This window comes from Euprymna scolopes, chromosome 30 (assembly GCF_053919585.1).
Source record: "Euprymna scolopes isolate OS-2025 chromosome 30, ASM5391958v1, whole genome shotgun sequence".
Classification (NCBI taxonomy): Eukaryota; Metazoa; Mollusca; class Cephalopoda; order Sepiida; family Sepiolidae; genus Euprymna; species Euprymna scolopes.
The window spans coordinates 46,426,341-46,448,077 of NC_136511.1; the positions used below are offsets into that span (position 1 = coordinate 46,426,341).

Sequence of the window (21,737 nt, forward strand, 5' to 3'; positions counted from 1 at the left end):
TTTTTGTTTAATCTATTTATCTATCTATCTAGATATCTAAAAAAGTGAATGTGTTTGTCTGTCTGTGTACATTTTCCTACGCAATAACTCTGTCAATATTCAGTCTACAGACTCGAAATTTGATACACAGGGTACTGAGATTTGGGAAAATCTTTGTAATCGATTTTCTACCAGGAATTTGGCTGTTAAGGGGTCAAAGTTCAACGATGTGACCTTTGAGAACTCTACCAAACTCCTCAGATAATTTTGGGTTTAAACACTTGAAATTTTAGATATAGGTTCCTTGGACATGGATCTAACTTAATAACTTGATTTGAGCCCTAACAATAAATGTTAAGGGGTCATAATAGGGGTCAAAGTTAAAAAAATTGACCGTTTTTTTTTTTTTTGCTCAGCATACACCTCCAAACACCCGAGTAACGCCAGGCACCCATGCTAGTATATATATATATATATATATATAATAAAATGAATGAAAAATAAATGAGCTAAAAAAAAATTTTCTTTGTAAACCAAACATTTCAAGACAGTGAAGAAGCTCTACCCAATTAAGAGGAACAATTCATGAATTAAATTAAAATGATAAGGAATAAAAGTTACATAGAACTTTATCAAATCATCTGATAAAAAAGGATAAAAAATGAGAGAAAAATGGAAAAGAACCTCCTTAGGCCATGACATTTCAAAGCTAAACAGGTAACTTTTATTCCTCATCTTTTTAATTTAATATGTGTGTGTGTGTGTGTGTGTGTGTGTGTGTGTGTATCAGGGATGCGATGACTCCAATTTTTTTTCATGATTCCGATACTATTACTGATTCCGTAAAATTCCTGATTCTAATATAATCACCAATTTCAATTCTTTATAAATCTCAAAGTATTTAATTATAGCATTGTTATTTTTTCTGATTACCATAAAAATACATGTTGAATGTGGAAATATTTTCACAAATTTAAAAAAAAAAAAAAAAAAAAAAAAAAAAACTTGTGGAGGATGATCGATAGATTTTTGTTTTAATAGTAGTTAAGAATCAATAAATATTTTAATATTTATTATTTTATCATTACTACCAGCAGTGAGATTTTGTTTTAAATAAAATCAAATAAAAAACATAATTAAAGGAATCGTTTATGGCATCGGAAAATATGCACAATTCCAATACTCCAAAAAGTTCCATTTTCCTCAATTCCAATACTCCAAAAAGTTCCATTTTCCCCAATTCCAATTGTCGCATATATATATATATATATGTAAATTTTAATACTCTTATCCATCAACCAATATAGCTAAAAATAAAGTATTAATTCATGATTTACAAAATTAACATTTTTCATTCTTCAGCTAAATTATTAAAAACATTATAATTTTCCCAAACTTCGTCAAACAATTTTTTGCAGTTAATCTGGCACTTCAGTTTTGTACATATCAAAAATGCCCCGGACATTTTCCTGTGCAAAGAATAGGAATCTTCGGGCGGAGGTGTCAGACGGTGCTTCACCATTACAGGTATTAGATTTTGGACACGGTTTGTGGTGCTTTGAGAACCAAAATCAAACAAGCCGTCGTAAGAGAATGCCTCTCCAAGAATCATCACTGTATCAACGTGGGCCTCTTCCATAACTTTGGTTTCGTATCCCGTGAGGAAACCGAGCTTTTGTGACCAGAAAAGGATCCCTTCGCGATTTTGATCAGCAGCTGATTTGATTACTTTGATATATTTCGCAACAAAGTTTTTATCAAATTCTCGAGTTGCACCGAAATCTAGGAGTCCAATTTGTTGCGTGTTTGGGAGAAAAAGGAAGTTCGACCAGTTTGGATCCGTTTGCATGAAGTTAAAGATAAAGACTTCTTTTAATGTAAGACGAAGGATGTTTTCTCCAAGCCAATTTTTGATTTCCTGGTCAATTTCACTGCACAGGTCGATAGGAATACCTTCGAGGTAATCTGTCGTTAAAACTCGGGCCGTGCTTAATTCTGGATGCACTTTGGGAATGACAAACACTGTGTCTTCTGCGAGTAGGTCACGGAATCGAGTTCCACAATCAGCTTCTCTTTCATAGTCAACTTCCCAGGAGAGCTCCTTTTTGGCTACCATGATCAAATTATCGATGTAGACTCCCTTTGGAATAAAGTTCCAAACCTTCATCACAGACATGAGATTGTTAATGTCACTATCGATACTTTTAGCAACTCCCGGGTACTGGATTTTCATAGCCGCGGGACTTCCATCCAATAAACTCACTCGATGAACTTGACCAATCGAAGCAGCCGCAAAGGGCTTGTTGTCAAAGGAAAGCACTTTGCTTTCCCAGTCGAGACCAAGCTCCATATTCAACACTCGTTCCATCTGCCATTTTGGCATGAAGTCTGCACTCTGACGGACTCTTTCAAATATTTTCTGCAGTTCTGGGTTGATGAACGAATTATCCTGAATGCTCAACATCTGACCGAGCTTAAGAGCTGCCCCTCTTACACGACATAACGTATTTACAATTCGTTCTATATTTGCTTCTGTTAGGAACGGACTTGGTCCCAAAATAGTGCTTACGGTTTGTTCTGTTGTTTTCTTGTTTAATGTTCGTCTGGTCACTTCAGCCAGAGCTCCCATGCCAAGCCCAGCTGCAAGTCCACTATAACTAACTAATCGAGCTAACCTTGAAGCAGGTACTCTAGTTTCTTTAGCTACATTCGACAATTCCTGTTTCTTTGGTAAATTTCCGTACTTTACTTCCGGAGGAATACGTTTGTGGCGCAATGGGGGAACAGGTGGTGACGTTGGCTCAATTGGTTTTGCGTCTACTGGTGATTCTAATATATTTACAGTGTCCTGTGTCTCAGGTTCTGGTTTGACCTCAACAATTAATTCCGGAGTTGTTTCTTGAATTTGTTTTCCGCTCGGTTGATCGGTTGAGGTCGCAGGCAGACTATCATCTTGAAGCAGCAGTTCTTCAACAGTAAGATCCGATGCTAAAATATCTTCTAAATCCGATGTCTCATCTACCGTAACGGCTGGATTCTTGTAATTGTTAATTGCCGTGGACACCTGACTGAGGACAGTTTTGATGGACGAGGTTTGTTGAGAAGCGCGACGTATACCATCCAGTACTTTCTCCGATATGTCATTTGTAGAAGCCGTCTGTAAAGTGTGAGTCGTACAGGAAGCTGCATTTTCAGAGATCGTCTTGAGGCTGGAATTGTTCCAACAAGTTTTTACTTCCTTGGTCTGAATTTCAGCTAGAGCTTTGAAAATATATTCAAGCCCCCTGTAGACACCAAGAACTTCACTTGTATTACGCGACATTCTGTGATCACAGCAGGATGTGGTTTCACTGGAACTCAAACATCAACATCACTGAAAATGAAAGAAAATAAAAATAATCAATATATATGATTGTCATTATTATCATTATTAATATTATTATTACTAGATTTTTTTAGCCCGTAACATAGTTGTTATAAGGGCTAGGACAACAGCATATTCTTTTCATTGTTTTGACTCTCGAGTGTGTAGCCGTTGATATCTTATATGCTTTTATATAGTGATGTGGTTCTCGGTTGATTAACTGTGTCGGATATATACTCGAAAGTCAAAACAATGAAAAGAATATGCTGTTGTCATAGCCCTAGTTATTATTGATCCGGCATTTGCTAATTGGCTACTATCGGGGCCATAAGCTGGAGGAATGCTATGTAGGGAGTTGAGAAGCAAGATATCTGTTCATATTACACTTGAACTTCTGCATGTCAGTACAGTTGGGAAAGCAGGAACCTGGAAGGCCTTCTTATATCTAGGGATCTCTACTGTGTAGGGGTGGGATTTTGCTGCTTGTCGGGTTTGTCGAGGATATTTATGTCGAAAGGTTACTAGGGTTTGTAGCTCATCGGAACATCCACCATTAAAACACTTGTAAAACAGGCAGAGGGATGCAACATTTCGTCAGTGGGACAGAGACTGAAGCTTAGATGACAGTTCAGGACCTATCAGGTTGGTGACTCTCTTTTGAACTCTGTCCAGGAGAGAGAGACTAGTAGCAGATGCACCAAATGTGACAACAATACCCCATACATGAGCGAATGGTGGCCTTGAAGAGGTACAGGATACTTTCAGGCGTGAGTAACTTTCTAGCACAGAAGAGAAAGCCCACCTTCTCAAGGTATCTGTCCCAACTCATATTCCCTGTGAACATTAAGCTGAGGAGTTTGAAAGAAGTACTTTCAGGTAATGAATCTTTAGCCATAGCTATTAATGGTTGAGAAGGTTTCTTGCAATTATTGAAGGAAACAAGCTTAGTCTTGGCAGCATTAAACATTATTATCCATTTTTGTCCCCACTTTACTACAGATTGGAAGTCTTCCTCTTGTGTTTCTGCCATTTCCTTAGATATGTGTTAATTTGTTTTTCCCTTGTGCCTTTTACAGAGTGTGATATCAGCAGCAAATATGCCCATCTCAGAGACAATTTTATCACATTTATGAATATTAGGAATAAGAAAGGTCCAAGGATAGACCTCTGAGGTACACCCGCATTTATATCATATTGTTTACATGTATGACTGTCGAGAACCTGGATTCTTCTTTTATCTAAGATGGATTTAATTTTATGTTAAGTATTCATCCGGTGATACTGTATGATCTGATTTTACTGAGAAAACCACCGTGCCAAACCCTAGGGCTACCACTCTACCCTCCTCTGCTTTATCTAGTGTATGGTATATACGTTCAGAGATTACAGTTAGGATATCTGCAGTAGAATGGGCTTGTCTAAATCTATATTGTTAGTTGGTTGAAGTTTAGTAGCTGTAAGGTGATGGGCTAGAGCTTGGTTAATTAAGGACTCTTTTGGTGAAAAGCGGGAGGAGGCTAATGGAGCGATAATTCAATGAGTCAGTTCTTTCACCAGCATTCTTGTAAACCGTAAACTCGCCAGAATTCTTGTAAAGCACAGAAGCAGTTTTCCAGTGGTCAGGAAAGCAAGATTCGTTAAGGCATTTGTTGTAAAACATGGATAGAACAACCTCAGTAAAGCATTTTTTGGTACTAGTGCAGAGAGTGATCCGGACGTAAATAATAATGTTATTATTTAAAAAGCCATTCTTAACATGGGGAGGGGAGGGTGTTTTGTACCTATTCTATACTTCAACTTTACAATTGAATAAAAAAAACATAAAACTTTAATTAAACTTGGAAATACGATTTAAAAAAATAGCGCGGATCACTCTCTGCACTGGCACCCATTTTTTTAATTGCACAGTTGGGATGAAATCAGGTCCACATGCTTTTGAGGTGTCGGTTTTTTTATGATATCATGTACCTGAGCAGGTGTGATTTTCAGGTCATCTAGTGTGGCAGGAAAATCAGAGAGTGAGTGGTTTGCTGGGTCCAATGTGGAGTTTGAAGCAAACCGACTGGCAATTATATTAGCCTTCTTGGTTGCCATGCAAACAACCTCATGGGAATTGGTGATTGCCCATTATTTACTACGTTGCTGAAGATTTTCCAGAAATCACGGGTTCCTAATTTCTGTGCTTCAATACGTTTCCTGGTGGTTTCAGTGTATTCTCTCTTAGCTGTTGTTATTTCTTTCTTACAATTACTTCTAGCTTCTATAAACTTTTTTTTGTTTGTACTGGACTTAGTTAAATCTGCGGTATGCATGCTGCCTTTGAGCAATGACAGCTGCACAAGTAAAAGTAAATCATTGGGGAGAGTGGGGTTTGCGATAGAATTTCCGCGTAGGAACATGTGCTTCAATTGCCATTTTGAACCATTCAGTGATCTCATTTGCGCACTGTTCAGTGGGAAGAGAAAAGATATTTCCCCATGAGGCATCTCTGATGAGATCCTTGATGGCTTTCCAGTCAGCCTTCTTATAATACCTTGTTTTGAGCAATAGCTTTTCATTTTTGGGTTGAGAATTTAGGGCGATTTCTACCATTATTACAGCGTGATCAACATTCCCGAGTGGGCTATGGGCATTCGTTACATAATCATTGGGAACTGTGGTCAGAAATAGATCTAAAAGTGAGGCATGTTGATCTGGGAAACAATATGGAACGAGATATAGAGAAGCTAGGTATTGTACTACCAGCTGCGTCTGTGCAAGTAGAGAATCTAAGCCAATTACTGTGGTGGAAATTAAAGTCCCCAAATACATGTACTTGTGCTCTAGTATCGAGGGAGACTGCTATATTTATGCTTTCAGAAACTTGGTTGATTAGGGTACAGTCCTGAGTCAAGTAGAAGTGTAAGCCATTTTGAGTTTCAGATGGTTCGCTGTTACACACAAGTCCTGGTAGGTGACTTGTTTGTAGTAGACAGTTCCACAGAACAAAATATTCTTACCGTGTCGAAACCCGGGAAAGAACATGTGAAATTGCTCCAGAAAAGGTTTAATATTTATGAAGCAATTCTGGTTCCTGATTGGTTTGTAGCAGAACGTGAATTAATTTGATTTGTCAGTTCTTAGCAGCATCGTTTATAAATAGAATCGTCCGACTGTGTGGGATCATACCCCATTATAAGCCCAAAATATTGCAACAAGAGTGGTAGAGAAAATATAAGTAGCTAATGTTATGTTGCATGTTAAGTCTAAAGCACATAAAGCTCTGGTCGTTTGATTCTAGTTTTGTTTCTATAGTCAAGGGGGGGAGGGTGTTTCGAATATAGACTCCAAGTCCATGCATATGTCTGTCTGAGTCCTTAGAGCAAAGTGGGAGATAACCAGGCATGTTAAAGTGGTTAGAGGGGATGGAGGAGCGTAGGTTAGTTTCACTTAATGCTAAGATATCCGAGGTGTTTGCTAGGAAAAATGATTCAGCATCATCTAAATTAGTTCTAAGTCCACGGATGTTCGTGAATGCAAGCCTCCAAGGAGGAGGCAAATTGGTTTTGTTTGAGTTTACGCCTGGTTTAATCGTAATTTTTGATTGAACTGTCATTTTATTTTATTTAAAAGTTTCAGGTTTATGGCGAAAGGTGCTGGACAAAGTGGTTGTGCAGAATACCAAACATGCAACACAAGTAAACTATCATCTGACTCCTCACGAACAGGATTGTGGCCTCAGGAAAGCCCACTGGAGATGGGTGAAGAGTCCCTTTCCATGCGTAACATGGCACTTCAACCATCCAGATATTATACAACTGATGATGAAGCAGCTGCTCCTCTACTATCAGGCGGAAACAGCAGCCAGAAAACTGCTAATCCAGTAACCTCAAGCTATCAGACAAAAATCAACTCAATCCAATTGCACTGACATAAATGGTACTCAGGTACCTCCAAAGTGCCTAGTTTTAGGGGATGGGATGTAGCGGAAGCAGGGAATGGTGTTCATTGCCCTAGTCAGAAAATGAGGTTGACTACTGGGTGTTTCTGTTGAGCTCCTGTGATTGCACCTCTGTGCCTGGCTAAGAAGGAATATGAAAGCTGGGCGATAGACAGAGCTTAGGTAAAACTCCTTAATCAGTTTAGGTTTGCAAACCAGTAATTTGTTTGAGTCACAAGATCTAGGAAAGTTGTCATCAAGGACTGAGGAGGCCTCCCTCCCCTAGGTTTAGCTTCAGAGTTTTCCTTCTCCTAAACGGATGACCTGAGAAGATCTACAGGTCCATCAGCACCGAGAGGGTTAATCCTAAGCCTGGGTCCTAAACCAGGTATTTCTGCGACTCTGCATGGATAGTTTATGTTAATGGGTTAGTTGTTAAAGGTTATATATCTACTGAAAAATTACACCCCTCAAAATAATTAAGAAGGACATTACTATGCTTTCCATTTCATTGTTACTGGAAGGTGGATAAGTAAAAAATTCATGCAGTGGAAGCAACTAAATTTGCAACTGGGGTATTTGAGATGGAGGAATTAATATTTGGTTAAAATATTGTTCATATGTTAGTTTAGGAATAGGATAACATGTTAAAGTATAATTAAATTTATTTTAGGAATTAAAATAAAATTTGATACCCAAACTCTGGATATTTAAGACAATAGAAGGGATAATAAAATGTATCTATTTAATATAGATTCAAAATAGCGACATATCTATGATTTGAAGTACAATTCAGTACAGGTATATCTGGAAGTAAAGTATTAGCTGTGGCGTATTCAGTATGTATAAATAAGTATAAATAGAAATATGGACATATTTACAGCTGATATGACCATATAGAAATTGTAGATATTAAGTATATTTCTTAATAAAGTTCTCCTAAATTCTAACGAAGAAAGATAACTTCGCCTTTTGTTTAAAATTCGAAATCGTATTTTGCATAACAAAAAGTATCGGCTCAGTTTTTTGTATTACTTTTATCTAAGAGAAAGAGAGATATAGAGATTGCGATTTAATATAGATCACTTTAAATCTAAGTACGAAACTATGGCTAATAAGAAGTATCTATTTTTATAGCTAAGCTATAGGATAAGGATATATGCTAATGCATGCCTTAGCTATAAAGATCTATAGATGTTTAGTGTGTATCGATTTTTAAAAGGTCAGCCTGCTAAAGCCTCTCTCCAAAAGTATGTGCAATATATGTGATTTTGTAACAGCTTGGAAGAAGAGCAATTGGTTAGTTTTCAGGAGAGATGATTATAACTTACTGAACACAGTATAGAATACACATTAGGATATAGAGAGTTTTGCTAGAGTTTAAAAGTATAAGAATTTGGGATAATGTTTATCATGCAAAACAGACACAGGCAGTCGTCTTGGAGGCAAAGTATCTATTGGATATAATTGGATATATGTAGCATGCTAGCAGAAGTTGAATCAAAACAAGGGAGATAAATCAGTTTGTCATATATTCTCCACAATAGACAACCGTTAAAACTGCATTATTTGATAAATATTTTTTTTTTTTTTTTTTGGGGGGGGGAAGGGACATATCAACCCTTTTCGTGTTATTCAATGCCAAATCCAGCAATTCTGAAAACAGTTCTATGCTTCAAGTTGTTTATATCATTAAATAGTTACTCATTGCTTCAGCCTTGCAAAGTTTATGAGGTTATTATTTGGTGTGTTTTGAGTAAGGGAGCCAGTGGGGAAGTGGGGGAGGAAAAAGAAAAAAGGAGGAGGGGGAGAGGGTAAGGGGGCTGTTGTTTTTGTGCTTTGCAGAACATGGCTGCGTTGTGCAAAAGAGAAGGAAAAACAATAACATTTATGCTCAGTGCATTTTCGTCAGGAATTCACTGTTTTTCAGACAGCTTGATCTGGTATCACCAGTGGATGCAGTTTAACGTCTTGCCCAGGAAAATATTTTATTTCTTCTTGTAATTATTTTTCTACTCGATTGTAATTTTTGGAATGTTAATTAATTTCAACATCACACGTAATTACGTAAGAGTGTTTTTACTTAAAATGCAGTTTCTGATGTCTAATTGTAATGCTTAATCATCTCATCTCCATTGTCTTTCAGGACGCTTCACAACCGAATCTACACGACTGAAAGACGATGGAGATGAGGTGAGATATAATGCATAAGCACCAACATTTTTAACAGTTGATTGACATTTTTAACAGTTGATTAGCATTTTTAACAGTTGATTAGCATTTTTAACAGTTGATTGACATTTTTAACAGTTGATTGACATTTTTAACAGTTGATTAGCATTTTTAACAGTTGATTAGCATTTTTAACAGTTGATTAGCATTTTTAACAGTTGATTAGCATTTTTAACAGTTGATTGACATTTTTAACAGTTGATTGACATTTTTAACAGTTGGTTGACATTTTTAACAGTTGGTTGACATTTTTAACAGTTGATTAGCATTTTTAACAGTTGATTGACATTTTTAACAGTTGATTGACATTTTTAACAGTTGATTAGCATTTTTAACAGTTGATTAGCATTTTTAACAGTTGATTGACAATTTTAACAGTTGATTGACATTTTTAACAGTTGATTGACATTTTTAACAGTTGATTAGCATTTTTAACAGTTGATTAGCATTTTTAACAGTTGATTAGCATTTTTAACAGTTGATTAGCATTTTTAACAGTTGATTAGCATTTTTAACAGTTGATTGACATTTTTAACAGTTGATTGACATTTTTAACAGTTGATTGACATTTTTAACAGTTGATTGACATTTTTAACAGTTGATTGACATTTTTAACAGTTGATTAGCATTTTTAACAGTTGATTAGCATTTTTAACAGTTGATTGACATTTTTAACAGTTGATTGACATTTTTAACAGTTGATTAGCATTTTTAACAGTTGATTAGCATTTTTAACAGTTGATTGACAATTTTAACAGTTGATTGACAATTTTAACAGTTGATTAGCATTTTTAACAGTTGATTAGCATTTTTAACAGTTGATTGACATTTTTAACAGTTGATTAGAATTTTTAACAGTTGATTAACATTTTTAACAGTTGATTAACATTTTTAACAGTTGATTAACATTTTTAACAGTTGATTGACATTTTTAACAGTTGATTGACATTTTTAACAGTTGATTGACATTTTTAACAGTTGATTAACTTTTTTAACAGTTGATTAGCATTTTTAACAGTAGATTAACATTTTTAACAGTAGATTAACATTTTTAACAGTAGATTAACATTTTTAACAGTTGATTGACATTTTTAACAGTTGATTGACATTTTTAATGGTTGAATATTGGAGAGGTACAAACGATGCACCACCTTAGGGAAAACTGCCGATTGGGTCCTCATTGCTCAAACTAAGACCTTAAGGAGGCAAACAGCACCGCCATGCGATGGGTTAATTTCTATTGCGATAAGATACGCACGTGTACCCAATTTTAGCAACTTAAAGAAAATCTGACGTAAGCGAGAGCAACGCGGGTGTCTACGCATGCAGGCGTACATATGTGCATATATTTGCACGCCAGGGTGGGGATATATGTGTACATGTGACCGTTTCTTTTAAGTATATATGTGTGTACATGCGCATGTGTGCACCCGTGCCCGCGACCGCTAGCTAACCCTCTCCAAACAATTAACAAAATAAAAACTAAAAATAAATAAATCATAACCCCCCACCCGCCTCCAAACATAAGCAAATACCCAACAGGTCAAGACATACTTACCAAGAAATCATCTCACCAACGAGACGCACAAAAACTTTAACATTAAGACTCGAATTTTAAAGTAACCCCCCCTCCTCCCAACCCTACATATTCCCCTTCCCCTCCGCCACACCAGAAATGAACTTCTCAGACCCTCCCCCACAAGTTCCTTAAACCCCAAAACTAAAACATTATCAACATACCAAGCGCCCCCTCTTACCTTCCCCCCTTGTTCCCTTCCTCTATTTCTTCCGCCCTCCTCACACCCCCCTGACCTCATTCACTCTTTCATCCCAAAATAGCAAACATTTCTGTAAAAGTTTGAGGAAGCTACAGACGACCAAAAAAATGGCCAAGTAGCTGAAACAATAATGTAACTTAACAGAAAGATATGGTAATAAAAAAGAAAACGCATATTTGCTCTACAACAGTATTGAGCACTTTCTTCAGTTTTTATTAATTACCATTTCCACTATATATATATATATATATATATATATATATATAAAATTTTAGTCATTCAATGAATTTAAAAATTTATGACGTGAAATGTTTGAATTTCAAATCAAAAAATTTTTATTATTCTATGTAAGACAAAAATACATTTGAAATATTATAACTCCTTATCCTATAGGATTTCGATGTCTACCATTTCTTCAGAGTAGAAAATATTAGCAAATAGTTATAATGGTTTACACCTTATTTGCTAAAGTCAGTGAGACATGGAAAATCACAATTAAAAGTTGTTTAAGTATTTAAATGTCATAGAGTAAGGGAATTTAATTAAAAGGATATAAAAATTCACATCCAAATTGCATGGTAAAATCCGAAGTGAATGTCTTTGATAGCAGTGTTGTTTTTTTTTTTTTTAATAAATAATTTTATCAAGAATTTCTTCATAAGTTTTGGTTTCGGTTTCAATAATGGCTGAAGGAACTCAAGTTATATATATATATATATATATATATATATATATATATATATACATATATTTTTTCATAAGCTTTTAAGGAAGTTAATGAATAGGATATATATGAAAAGGAAGTTAATGAAAAGGATATATACGAAAAGGAAGTTAATGAAAAGGGAATGATGCATGGTAAGTCACAGGTTTCCATACCAGTTGATTGTTAGATAATTTTATTCTGAAGTATATATACATATATATACATATATATATATATATATATATATATATACTTCAGAATAAAATTAGTGAATTTAAACAAAAAACAGACTAAAAGTATAGCTATCCTTGCTGTTGCACACTGTCCATTTTATTTGGCTTTATTTGTCTGTGTGAAATCTATTGAGCCATTGATGTACTAAAAAAAAGTAGAAGTAGTCGTGGTGGAAGTGGTGGTGCTAGTGGCTGTGTTGGGAGTTTAATAGGATGCCTGTGAATGACCGGAAGTGAGCAAAACTGATGTGTGCGCATCATATGGCAACAGTCATTTCCGGTTTGCTGTCAAGTTCTTTGACACAAGAGGGGAATCTGACATGAAATTACTGCCAAGACTAAAAATCATTACACGTTTCTCATTCTCGTTACTTTCTATTTTCCTTTTCTCTCTTTCTCATTGACACTACCCCCTTTCTTCTCTCACTCTCTCTCTCTCTATATATATATATATTGTATGCAAAAATAGAATTCTATAAAAGTTGTTTTATTGATATTTCATTAGCGTGGGGTGGGTAGAGGGGAAATGTAAAAAAAACAAAAAACAACCTTGATCTATTAATGACTGACAACCATTGTGAACTTACTTGGCTCTACATGTGCCCCTCACTTACCACTATTTAAGGTAACATCTTGAACCTGCTCTCAGCCTGCCAAGTCAGTAAAGCATCCAATAAAATTTCCTGATATTTGCCGATTAATTCGGAAAAAAAAGACATTTTATTAATTAACTATTGTTTGTTACTCTTAAATAAATTCTAAATTCTAAAGCAAAAATCTTAATTTACTTTTCGAAGATTTCATTTTTTTGTATACCTGTTTATAAAGAGATGGTAGTGCAATGGGCCGAACTTCGATGTTTGTCATTTGCCTTTGTTATTCTTCATCTCCAGCATCTTTTTCTGTTGACACAGAGTTGCAGCAACAAATGAAAAACCTGAAATAAATTTTCAAAAAAATTATTAGCAACAGGCATTTTATGTTTGGATTAAAAAAAAAAAAAAAAATTCACTCAGAACAAGGGGAGACAATTCACGAAATTCTTAAAGTTTTTCAACGAATTTCTCTGAAAATAAATGTAATTTAACCTTTATAGCATCACTTGTTTATCAAATTGTTAGGTGAGGGCACAGAATAATTACAAAACATTCTATCCTCCCTATGTTAAGAATGAGTTTCTAAATAATGCTATTATTCTAGCATGGTTCGTATTCTGCATAAGTATCAAAACAAAATAAAAATTTAACTGATTTCCAATTCTCGACATATTATTCAATATTTTATTTCATAGTTATTTAATAACTAGCGGGGTTACCCGGCGTTGCCCAGGTGTTTGGAGGTGTAAAAGAAAAAAAAAAGTGTTAGTAGTCAGGCAGACTTTTTTTTAACCTCCCCCCTCCCCCGGAGTTTTGATTTACCCAAAACCACACACACCTCCTCCAAACACCCGGGCAACGCTGGGTACTCCCGCTAGTAAAATATAAAAGGACATTTTGGAAAAACAAAAAATACAATAAAAATTAACAAAATTATACAAGTAAAAATAACACAATTAGTATTTTTTTTGCACTTTTAATAACAAAATTAAAAAATAAGTTTTTATTTTATTTGAAATTTTATAAGAAATTTGTTTATAAAATTATAAAAATGTTTTTATTTTATTTTAGAAAGAAAAGTTTTTTATTTGAATTTATATAATAAATGTATGTTTATGAAAGTATAAAAATGAAATTATTGAAATAAAAATAACAAATGAAATTATTGAAATTAAAATAACAAATGAAATTATTGAAATTAAAATAACAAATGAAATTATTGAAATCAAAATAACAAATTAAATTATTGAAATCAAAATAACAAATTAAATTATTGAAATCAAAATAACAAATTAAATTATTGAAATCAAAATAACAAATTAAATTATTGAAATCAAAATAACAAATTAAATTATTGAAATTAAAATAACAAATTAAATTATTGAAATCAAAATAACAAATGAAATTATTGAAATTAAAATAACAAATGAAATTATTGAAATTAAAATAACAAATGAAATTATTGAAATTAAAATAAATGAAATTATTGAAATCAAAATAACAAATGAAATTATTGAAATCAAAATAACAAATGAAATTATTGAAATCAAAATAACAAATGAAATTATTGAAATCAAAATAACAAATGAAATTATTGAAATTAAAATAACAAATGAAATTATTGAAATTATAATAACAAATGAAATTATTGAAATTAAAATAACAAATGAAATTATTGAAATTAAAATAACAAATGAAATTATTGAAATTAAAATAACAAATGAAATTATTGAAATTATAATAACAAATGAAATTATTGAAATTATAATAACAAATGAAATTATTGAAATTAAAATAACAAATGAAATTATTGAAATTAAAATAACAAATGAAATTATTGAAATGAAAATAACAAATGAAATTATTGAAATTAAAATAACAAATGAAATTATTGAAAATAAAATAACAAATGAAATTATTGAAATCAAAATAACAAATGAAATTATTGAAATCAAAATAACAAATGAAATTATTGAAATTAAAATAACAAATGAAATTATTAAAATTAAAATAACAAAAGGTGTTTGTTAAGATAGAGTCGAGAGATCATTGTTTTTTAAATATGTCGTAAGCAAAAACAATATTACATACTTAATTGTCATGTTGAAAATAGGAATATATCCCAAAATCTAAGCAGCTTAACATTAATGTAGGAGTGCATCAGAGGTTGATCATTGGACCATTATTATTTGTGATATTCAGCAATAATCTTCCTGATGATATCGTGTCTAATATGGGTATATTTGCTGATGATACAACGCTCTATAACATGCTTGAAGGAAAACGGATGGACACAAATCTAAGGCAATGGCTGAATCCTTAGAAAATGACCTCCGGATCATAGTGGAATGGAGACGTAAATAGGAGGTTACATTTAATGCTAGTCAGACTAAGCTGCTCTCCTTTAACAATTACAAGAAGCTTCTCCAACTACTGATATCCATGACAAATAACTTCCTACCTGAGAATTCTTCCTTCAAACTCCTTGGTTTAACATTCACAGGAAATATGAACTGTAACAAATATATTGAGGATATTGCGAAGGCTGCTGCAAGGAAGGTGGGCTTCCTCTATTGAGCTAGAAGACAACTCACACCTAAGAGTATCCTGTACCTCTACAAAGCCACCATTCGCCCATGCATGGAGTATTGTTGCCACATCTGGGCTGGTGCATCTACAACTAGTCTCTCCTTCTTGGTTAGGGTCCAAAAAAGGGTGTCCAATCTAATAGGTCCCACTTTGTCGACTAGGCTCCAACCTCTGCCCCATCGCCGCAATGTTGTATCTCTATCATAGAGATGTGTGTTATGTGGGCGCAAGTTCTATAAATTCATCAGAACACATTCCATTAAAATACTTGTAAAACAGCCATAGAGTCTATGGCTGTTTTACAAGTATTTTAATGGAATGTGTTCTGATGAATTTATAGAACTTGCGCCCACATAACACACATACTCCAGACCAGTGGTTTTCAACTGGCGAACCGCAGATCCCAAGGAATCCACAAAATTCTCTCACAAGTGATCCGCAACATCAACAGATATGAAAATTAAAAATAATTGCTCCCTCGATGTACATATCCCCAACAAACCCGCTTAGCTGCAAAATCACACCCCTTCACTGAATGCCAAACACCTTTCTACGCTAATAGTTTCTTCTCTCGAACAACTAGTCTTTGGAATTCCCTTCCTGCTCCCCTTTCCCTGACTGTACTTATATGTTATTTCAAATGTAACGTAATATGTTCAAATGTAATGTAAAAAAATATCTTGTTAATCTTAGACATGGTCCCAATTAGTAGCCCCTTACGTCCAAGTGGGAATAAGCCTTGTATGGGGGTGAAGGTGAACGGAAAAATTTTTTTTATAAAAATTCATTGAGTAGAAAGTTATTTATAGTTAAAAGTAATTTTTTAATGGAAAATTGGGTAAATTGTATTTCTCTTAGACTTTATGAAGTATACAATGAAAGCTTCACACCAGGGGGAGATAACTCGAAACGAATATTTTAGATTACTTGTTCATGGCGTGCAATTTTCGTTGTCTATAGTGATAGTTTTTTTTTTTTTTTTTTTTACTAAAAACACAATTGCAGTTGTTCTACTCGAATTTTCATAATTTTTTGATATATTACTATTTTCGACATGACAATTAAGTACGTAATATTGTTTTTGCTGAAAACGACATATTTAAAAATTGATTTGTCGACTATATCTTATAAGCACCGATTTTTGTTTGAATTTTATTTTTATTGTGCAATAATTTATATCAGTAGGAAATAGATTTAAAAGAAACTTTGGGCGCTCCTACACTATTGGGACGCACTTTCGAAAATCGTAAAACTGAATTTCACATGAAAACAATGGTATCTATATATTCCTCGTATTTTTTAAAATTACGAAAATCGATGAGGTAGAAAATTATTTATTTAAGAAAATAAAAAAATAGAATTTGATGAACACGATCGTTAGACACAGGAAAATTCAAAAGGGAGGTAATTTTCCGTTTCGATTTAAACGAGATGGTGGCAATTTTTCACCTGCTAACACGATTCAAGTTTTATTTTTATTTTTTTTAATAATTCAGTAATATTCCAGCAATTCCAGCTTGTAACTTACTAGAATTGACAAAAAAAAAAAAAAAAAAAAAAATCAGTTGAAACCATTGCTTTTTTTTTTGTTTTTTTTTTTTTTTTTTTTTTTATCTGAAAACTCCATTTATCGACTACAAAATATTGTCCCAATTCTGTAGAAGCGCCAAACTTTGTTTATGTCGTGTTTGGTTTATAAAAAAAAAAAAAAAAAAGTCCACTGGTGCCCCCCCCCTTCTCTATACGAATTCTAAGGAGCATGAGCGAGAGAAAAAATAAAGAAAGTACAAACAGGGAGACAACAAGTACATGACAACCATAATACTGTGCAAAAAATAACCTTTTAAATTTAGTAATCGACCGATATAAATTATTGCACAATAAGATAATTAAATCAAAACAAAAATAATTTTTCTTATTTCGAATTATATATCAAGTAAAATTGCTATTTTTACTTGATTACTAAATTTTTAAAAAGCTATTTTTTTCATAGTATTTTCAAGTTAAATTCAGTTTTTTTTATATTTTTATTTATTAAATTGTTATAGGTAATTTGCTAGAATAGCTTTTTAAATTTTATAATTAAGTAAATTATGGAATTTAATTCCAAATTTATTTATAAAAAATGATTTTTTGTTTTTATTATTTTTATTGTGCAATAATCTATATCAGTTGTAAATATGTTAAACATTACAAACAAAACAAAAAAACATGGTCAATGACCGTTTTGGGATTAAAAAAAAAAGTCCAGTGATGTCGGTCCACTGCTACGAATTCGGAATAGGGGTATGTGAGTGAGAAAAAGCTGTTCAGGGAGATGTCTTTTACAGGAGAACAAATTAAGTTTTTAAAGATTTCTGGATTCCTCTTCTTACATAATGTCACGATTGCCTCTTACATAATTCTTACATAACAGAGAATAATACTAATGTCTGAAATACAACAAAAAATCTTTCATTGCATTTAATATATATATATATATATATATATATATATATATATATATATATATATATATATATATTTACTAGATTATTTTCCGCAAATATTGGTGTATGTTGATATTTTTCCATCACAAGTAAACATTTCATGTTTTTCTTTTTAACTGACACATTTCATTGGGATGTAGCCAAGGGCAAGGGATGAACCGTCCCGATGATTTAAAAACAATCCGATCTAAATAAATCAGTATGTTTTTTTTTTTTTTAATTTTTATTTTTTTTGCTATTGTTCTGCGTTTTCTTTTTCAGGAACCCGTGTTTCATTTGTTGTAGCAGCTTTCCGTCCGGCTGTTGTAACTCGTTACCAGGTTAGCCATCGAGGTTGATCTGTAAAAGTACTTAAGAAAATTTGGTTCTTATTTAGAATTCTACCTAAAAAAAAAAAAAAAAAAAACTACAGAAAAAGGTGCTTATGCATTTTTGGTAACCCCGCTATTTTGAAATAATTCTTCAGGTTGAATTCAAGTTCCATGATATCTTCTTCTTTTTTTTTTAATCATTTTCATTAAATTGTTTTTACAAATGTATTCCGTGCTTCCACCTAATCACGAAATACATTTGTAAAACAGCGCCAATTACGAAACATCCTCTCCTCCCCATGTTAAGAATGGCTTCCAAAATAATGTTATTATTTCAGCATGGTACTAAAATGCACAAGTACCCAGAAAAATCTTTATGATGCCCATACATTCATATCCGTCACGGAACGGAAATATATTTAAAAAATCACGTAAATTCATCAAGTAGTTTTATAAAATAATTTTTAAACGATGTAAAAAGATTAATGAGAAATCGGTAGCATTACAAGGCTGATCTGGCAAGTTTTTATTATTGTGGATTTATCTGCCTCTTTTTTTTTTAAGAGACAGTCCCTTTTTGCTTACTCATAAAAATTTGATTTTCTTAGTTATAAATAAAACTACTTGATCAATTTACGTGATTTTTGAAATATGCCACTTTTGTTCCGTGACAAGGACGCACATAAAGATTTTTTGTTATTCTTTTTTAAAATTTTATATTAGGTTGGATTCTAAAAAAAAAAAACGGTTTTCATTTGAGTGAAGACGATAAAGGTCAACGAACGGATGTTAAGGACACAAACATTAAACAACTCAAAACAATAGACTCCCGTTTTAGTCCTTCGCAATTTATATAATTATCAAATAGGTTCGGAAACTTTTCATTCCCCCCCCCCCCGAGTGAAAGGATTAGGGTACGTAGAGGGTAGTGAAAGGGGTGGGTCAATGAAAGAAGGAAACAAAAAGAAAGTGTTAAATTTACCAGAAATTGCGGAGATTCCTGTAAAAACACGTGCACCTGATCACTGGAAGGTCCCGACAAAAAGAGTTATCGTTGCTGAACGCGGACGTACTCAAGATAACTCTTGTAATAATTAATGAGAGTTATCTCCCTTATTTTTGTTGTTCGGAATTTGTCAGTCTGGAACGAAAACTACGTCATAAGTTTGAATTAAATCTCATGATGGAAAAAAAAAATAAATAAATAAAATAAAATTTGGGGGGAATTTGTGAAAAAAAAGGGGTTCATGCGTACTATACTTCTTATTTTCGTCTTTTTTTCAAATTTTCAGCAGACTATTATCAAATGGACACTAATCTACCAGATTTGTTTTTTGTTTACTTGCCTCCCCACTAGGGCAGAGTTAGACACATGTGAGGGAGAAACCAGCTCCCCAAAAAGGGGAACTCTGGTTAGTAACAAAAATAAAAAAAAAATGTATCAGTCATGAAGGATTTCTCCTCCACTAACCGAAACCAAAAAAATGAAGTGCCGCATCAAAACAGATACTACACTTTGAGCCTGGCTCGAAAGCCAAGAATCCTTTTTTCTATTTATTTGTTGTTTTGTTGATTATATAAAACTAAAAATGCAAAAATAAAATGCAAAAAAAGTCAATATTTAAATATTTGTAGAGGCCAAACTGCTTAAAAAAAAAAAAGGCTAAATTCGTGAAATTTGGTCTAAAAACGTTGAGTGGTTCTAAACTGGGTGATCGATTTACTAGAACGTTGCATCTGAAACTGAACACCCCTGCAAATATTTAAATATTGATTTCTTTTTGCATTTTTTTTTTAATCCAGTAGATTAGTGTCCATTAGATAATCTGCTAAAAAAAAAAAAAGATGAAGATAAAAATATTTAGGAGAGGGTGAGCATCGCTCGTACACATGAACAAAAAAAGTTATCTAAATAATGTGATCCTTTATGTAAATACAAGCAAGTTGTTGTCAATTTAACACTAGTAAGGTACATGTGGCATGGTCCCTGGTCTTGGCAAAGGCCATCTTGAACAATGATAGCATCTTTGTGTATAGCCAAGAACCACACCAACAGTTAATATAATTTAGGTAAGGCACAAGCCCTAAACATATCAGGTCCTGGATATGACCTTAAACTATATCCAGTGGTGAGACCCCAGCTTGCGGGCTTTGGGGAGTGTGGAACCACCCTTTTATTGCCATTGCTCCCAGGTTCACTCTGACCCGGAATGGTAGTACCTGTTAGGGTCCTAACTATGGGTTAAATAGAAACAGATTTGAAAACAAATATATTCTATTAAAATATTTTTCTTCAAAATCTTTGGATTCGCCATTAAATAACCTGAAAAGGGTTGATATGCCGTAAAACAAAACCAACCAACCAACCAACCTAAACATATCCGAGGCCTTTGACAGGATATGGCATGATGGTTTTCTCATGAAAATTACATCATATGGTATTACTGGACGAATACTTAACATAATCAAATCTTTTTTAAATAAAAGAAAAATCTCGGTTGTCTTCGATGTCTATACATCAAAACAACGTGATATAAATGTGGATGTGCCTCAGGAGTCAATCCTTAGACCTTTATTATTCCTCATATTCATAAATGAACCCCCCCCCCCGATAAAATTGTCTCTGAGATTGATATATTTGCTGATGACACCATGCTCTATAACAGACACGAAGGAAAAATGAATGAATACATATCTAAGCAAATGGTTGAAAACTTAGAAGAAAGATCTCCAGACTGTAGTGGAATGGGGTTGAAAATGAATGGTAACATTTGATGCTGCCAAGATTAAGCTTATTTCCTTTAATAATTACAAGAAACCTTCTCAACCACTGATTGCCATGGCTAATGATACACTACCTGAAAGCTCTTCGTTCAAACTCCTTGGTTTCACATTCACAGTGAACATGAATCAGAACAAATACATTGAGGACATTGCCAAGACTGCTGCAAAGAAGGTGGGCTCTCTCTACCATGCTAGAAAGTTACTTATGCCTGAGAGTATTTTATACCTCTACAAAGCCACCATTCGCCCATTTATGAAGTATTGTTGTCACATTTACTTGCCTCCTCACGAGGGCAGAGTTAGACACAAGGTCGTTTTGAATGTGGGGAAAAATCCAGCTCCCCAAAAAGGGACACTCTGGATATTTAGGTTGGCGAATCTGCTACTAGTCTTTCATCCCTAGACAATCTTTAAAAAAAGTCACCAAATAAAACAGTTGTTGCAATTAATCCTAGTTACATTTAACTGACCCGAACCCAGTATTTCTAAACCTTTAATGACACATGCCTTTATTACCAAGTATCTCAACACTTGTGGACAATTAGTTTGGTCAATGTGGGGGAAACCCTTCATATCAGACAATTTCTAATTTTGGACCCTGCCAGAGTGCCCCCTTGGGGGAGCTGGTTTTTCCTCCCCACATTAAAAAACGGCCTTGTGCCTAATTTGCTCAGTGGGGAAGCAAATAAATAAACAACACTTATGGTCCCCTCCCCCACAGCACAAAAAAAATGCAAAATTTGTTTTATATTGTTTA

At 33.6% G+C, this 21,737-nt stretch overlaps 1 protein-coding gene across 1 annotated transcript; it reads right to left on the reverse strand.

Annotated features, from left to right (window-relative positions):
* Positions 1–992: 992 nt before the first annotated feature.
* On the reverse strand, positions 993–19,306 carry LOC145254786 (atypical kinase COQ8B, mitochondrial-like). Its single transcript, XM_080113572.1, has 3 exons — positions 19,179–19,306; positions 13,028–13,148; positions 993–3,352 (listed from the first exon to the last, which is right to left on the reverse strand). The coding sequence occupies exon 3, from the start codon at positions 3,299–3,301 to the stop codon at positions 1,331–1,333; it is 1,971 nt and encodes a 656-aa protein (XP_079969698.1). The 5' UTR covers positions 3,302–3,352; positions 13,028–13,148; positions 19,179–19,306; the 3' UTR covers positions 993–1,330.
* Between the last annotated feature and the right edge of the window lie 2,431 nt (positions 19,307–21,737).

Coding starts and splice junctions, on each gene's coding strand:
- LOC145254786 (XM_080113572.1), bottom strand. CDS start 3,301: ATGTCGCGTAATACAAGTGAAGTTCTTGGTGTCTACAGGGGGCTTGAA.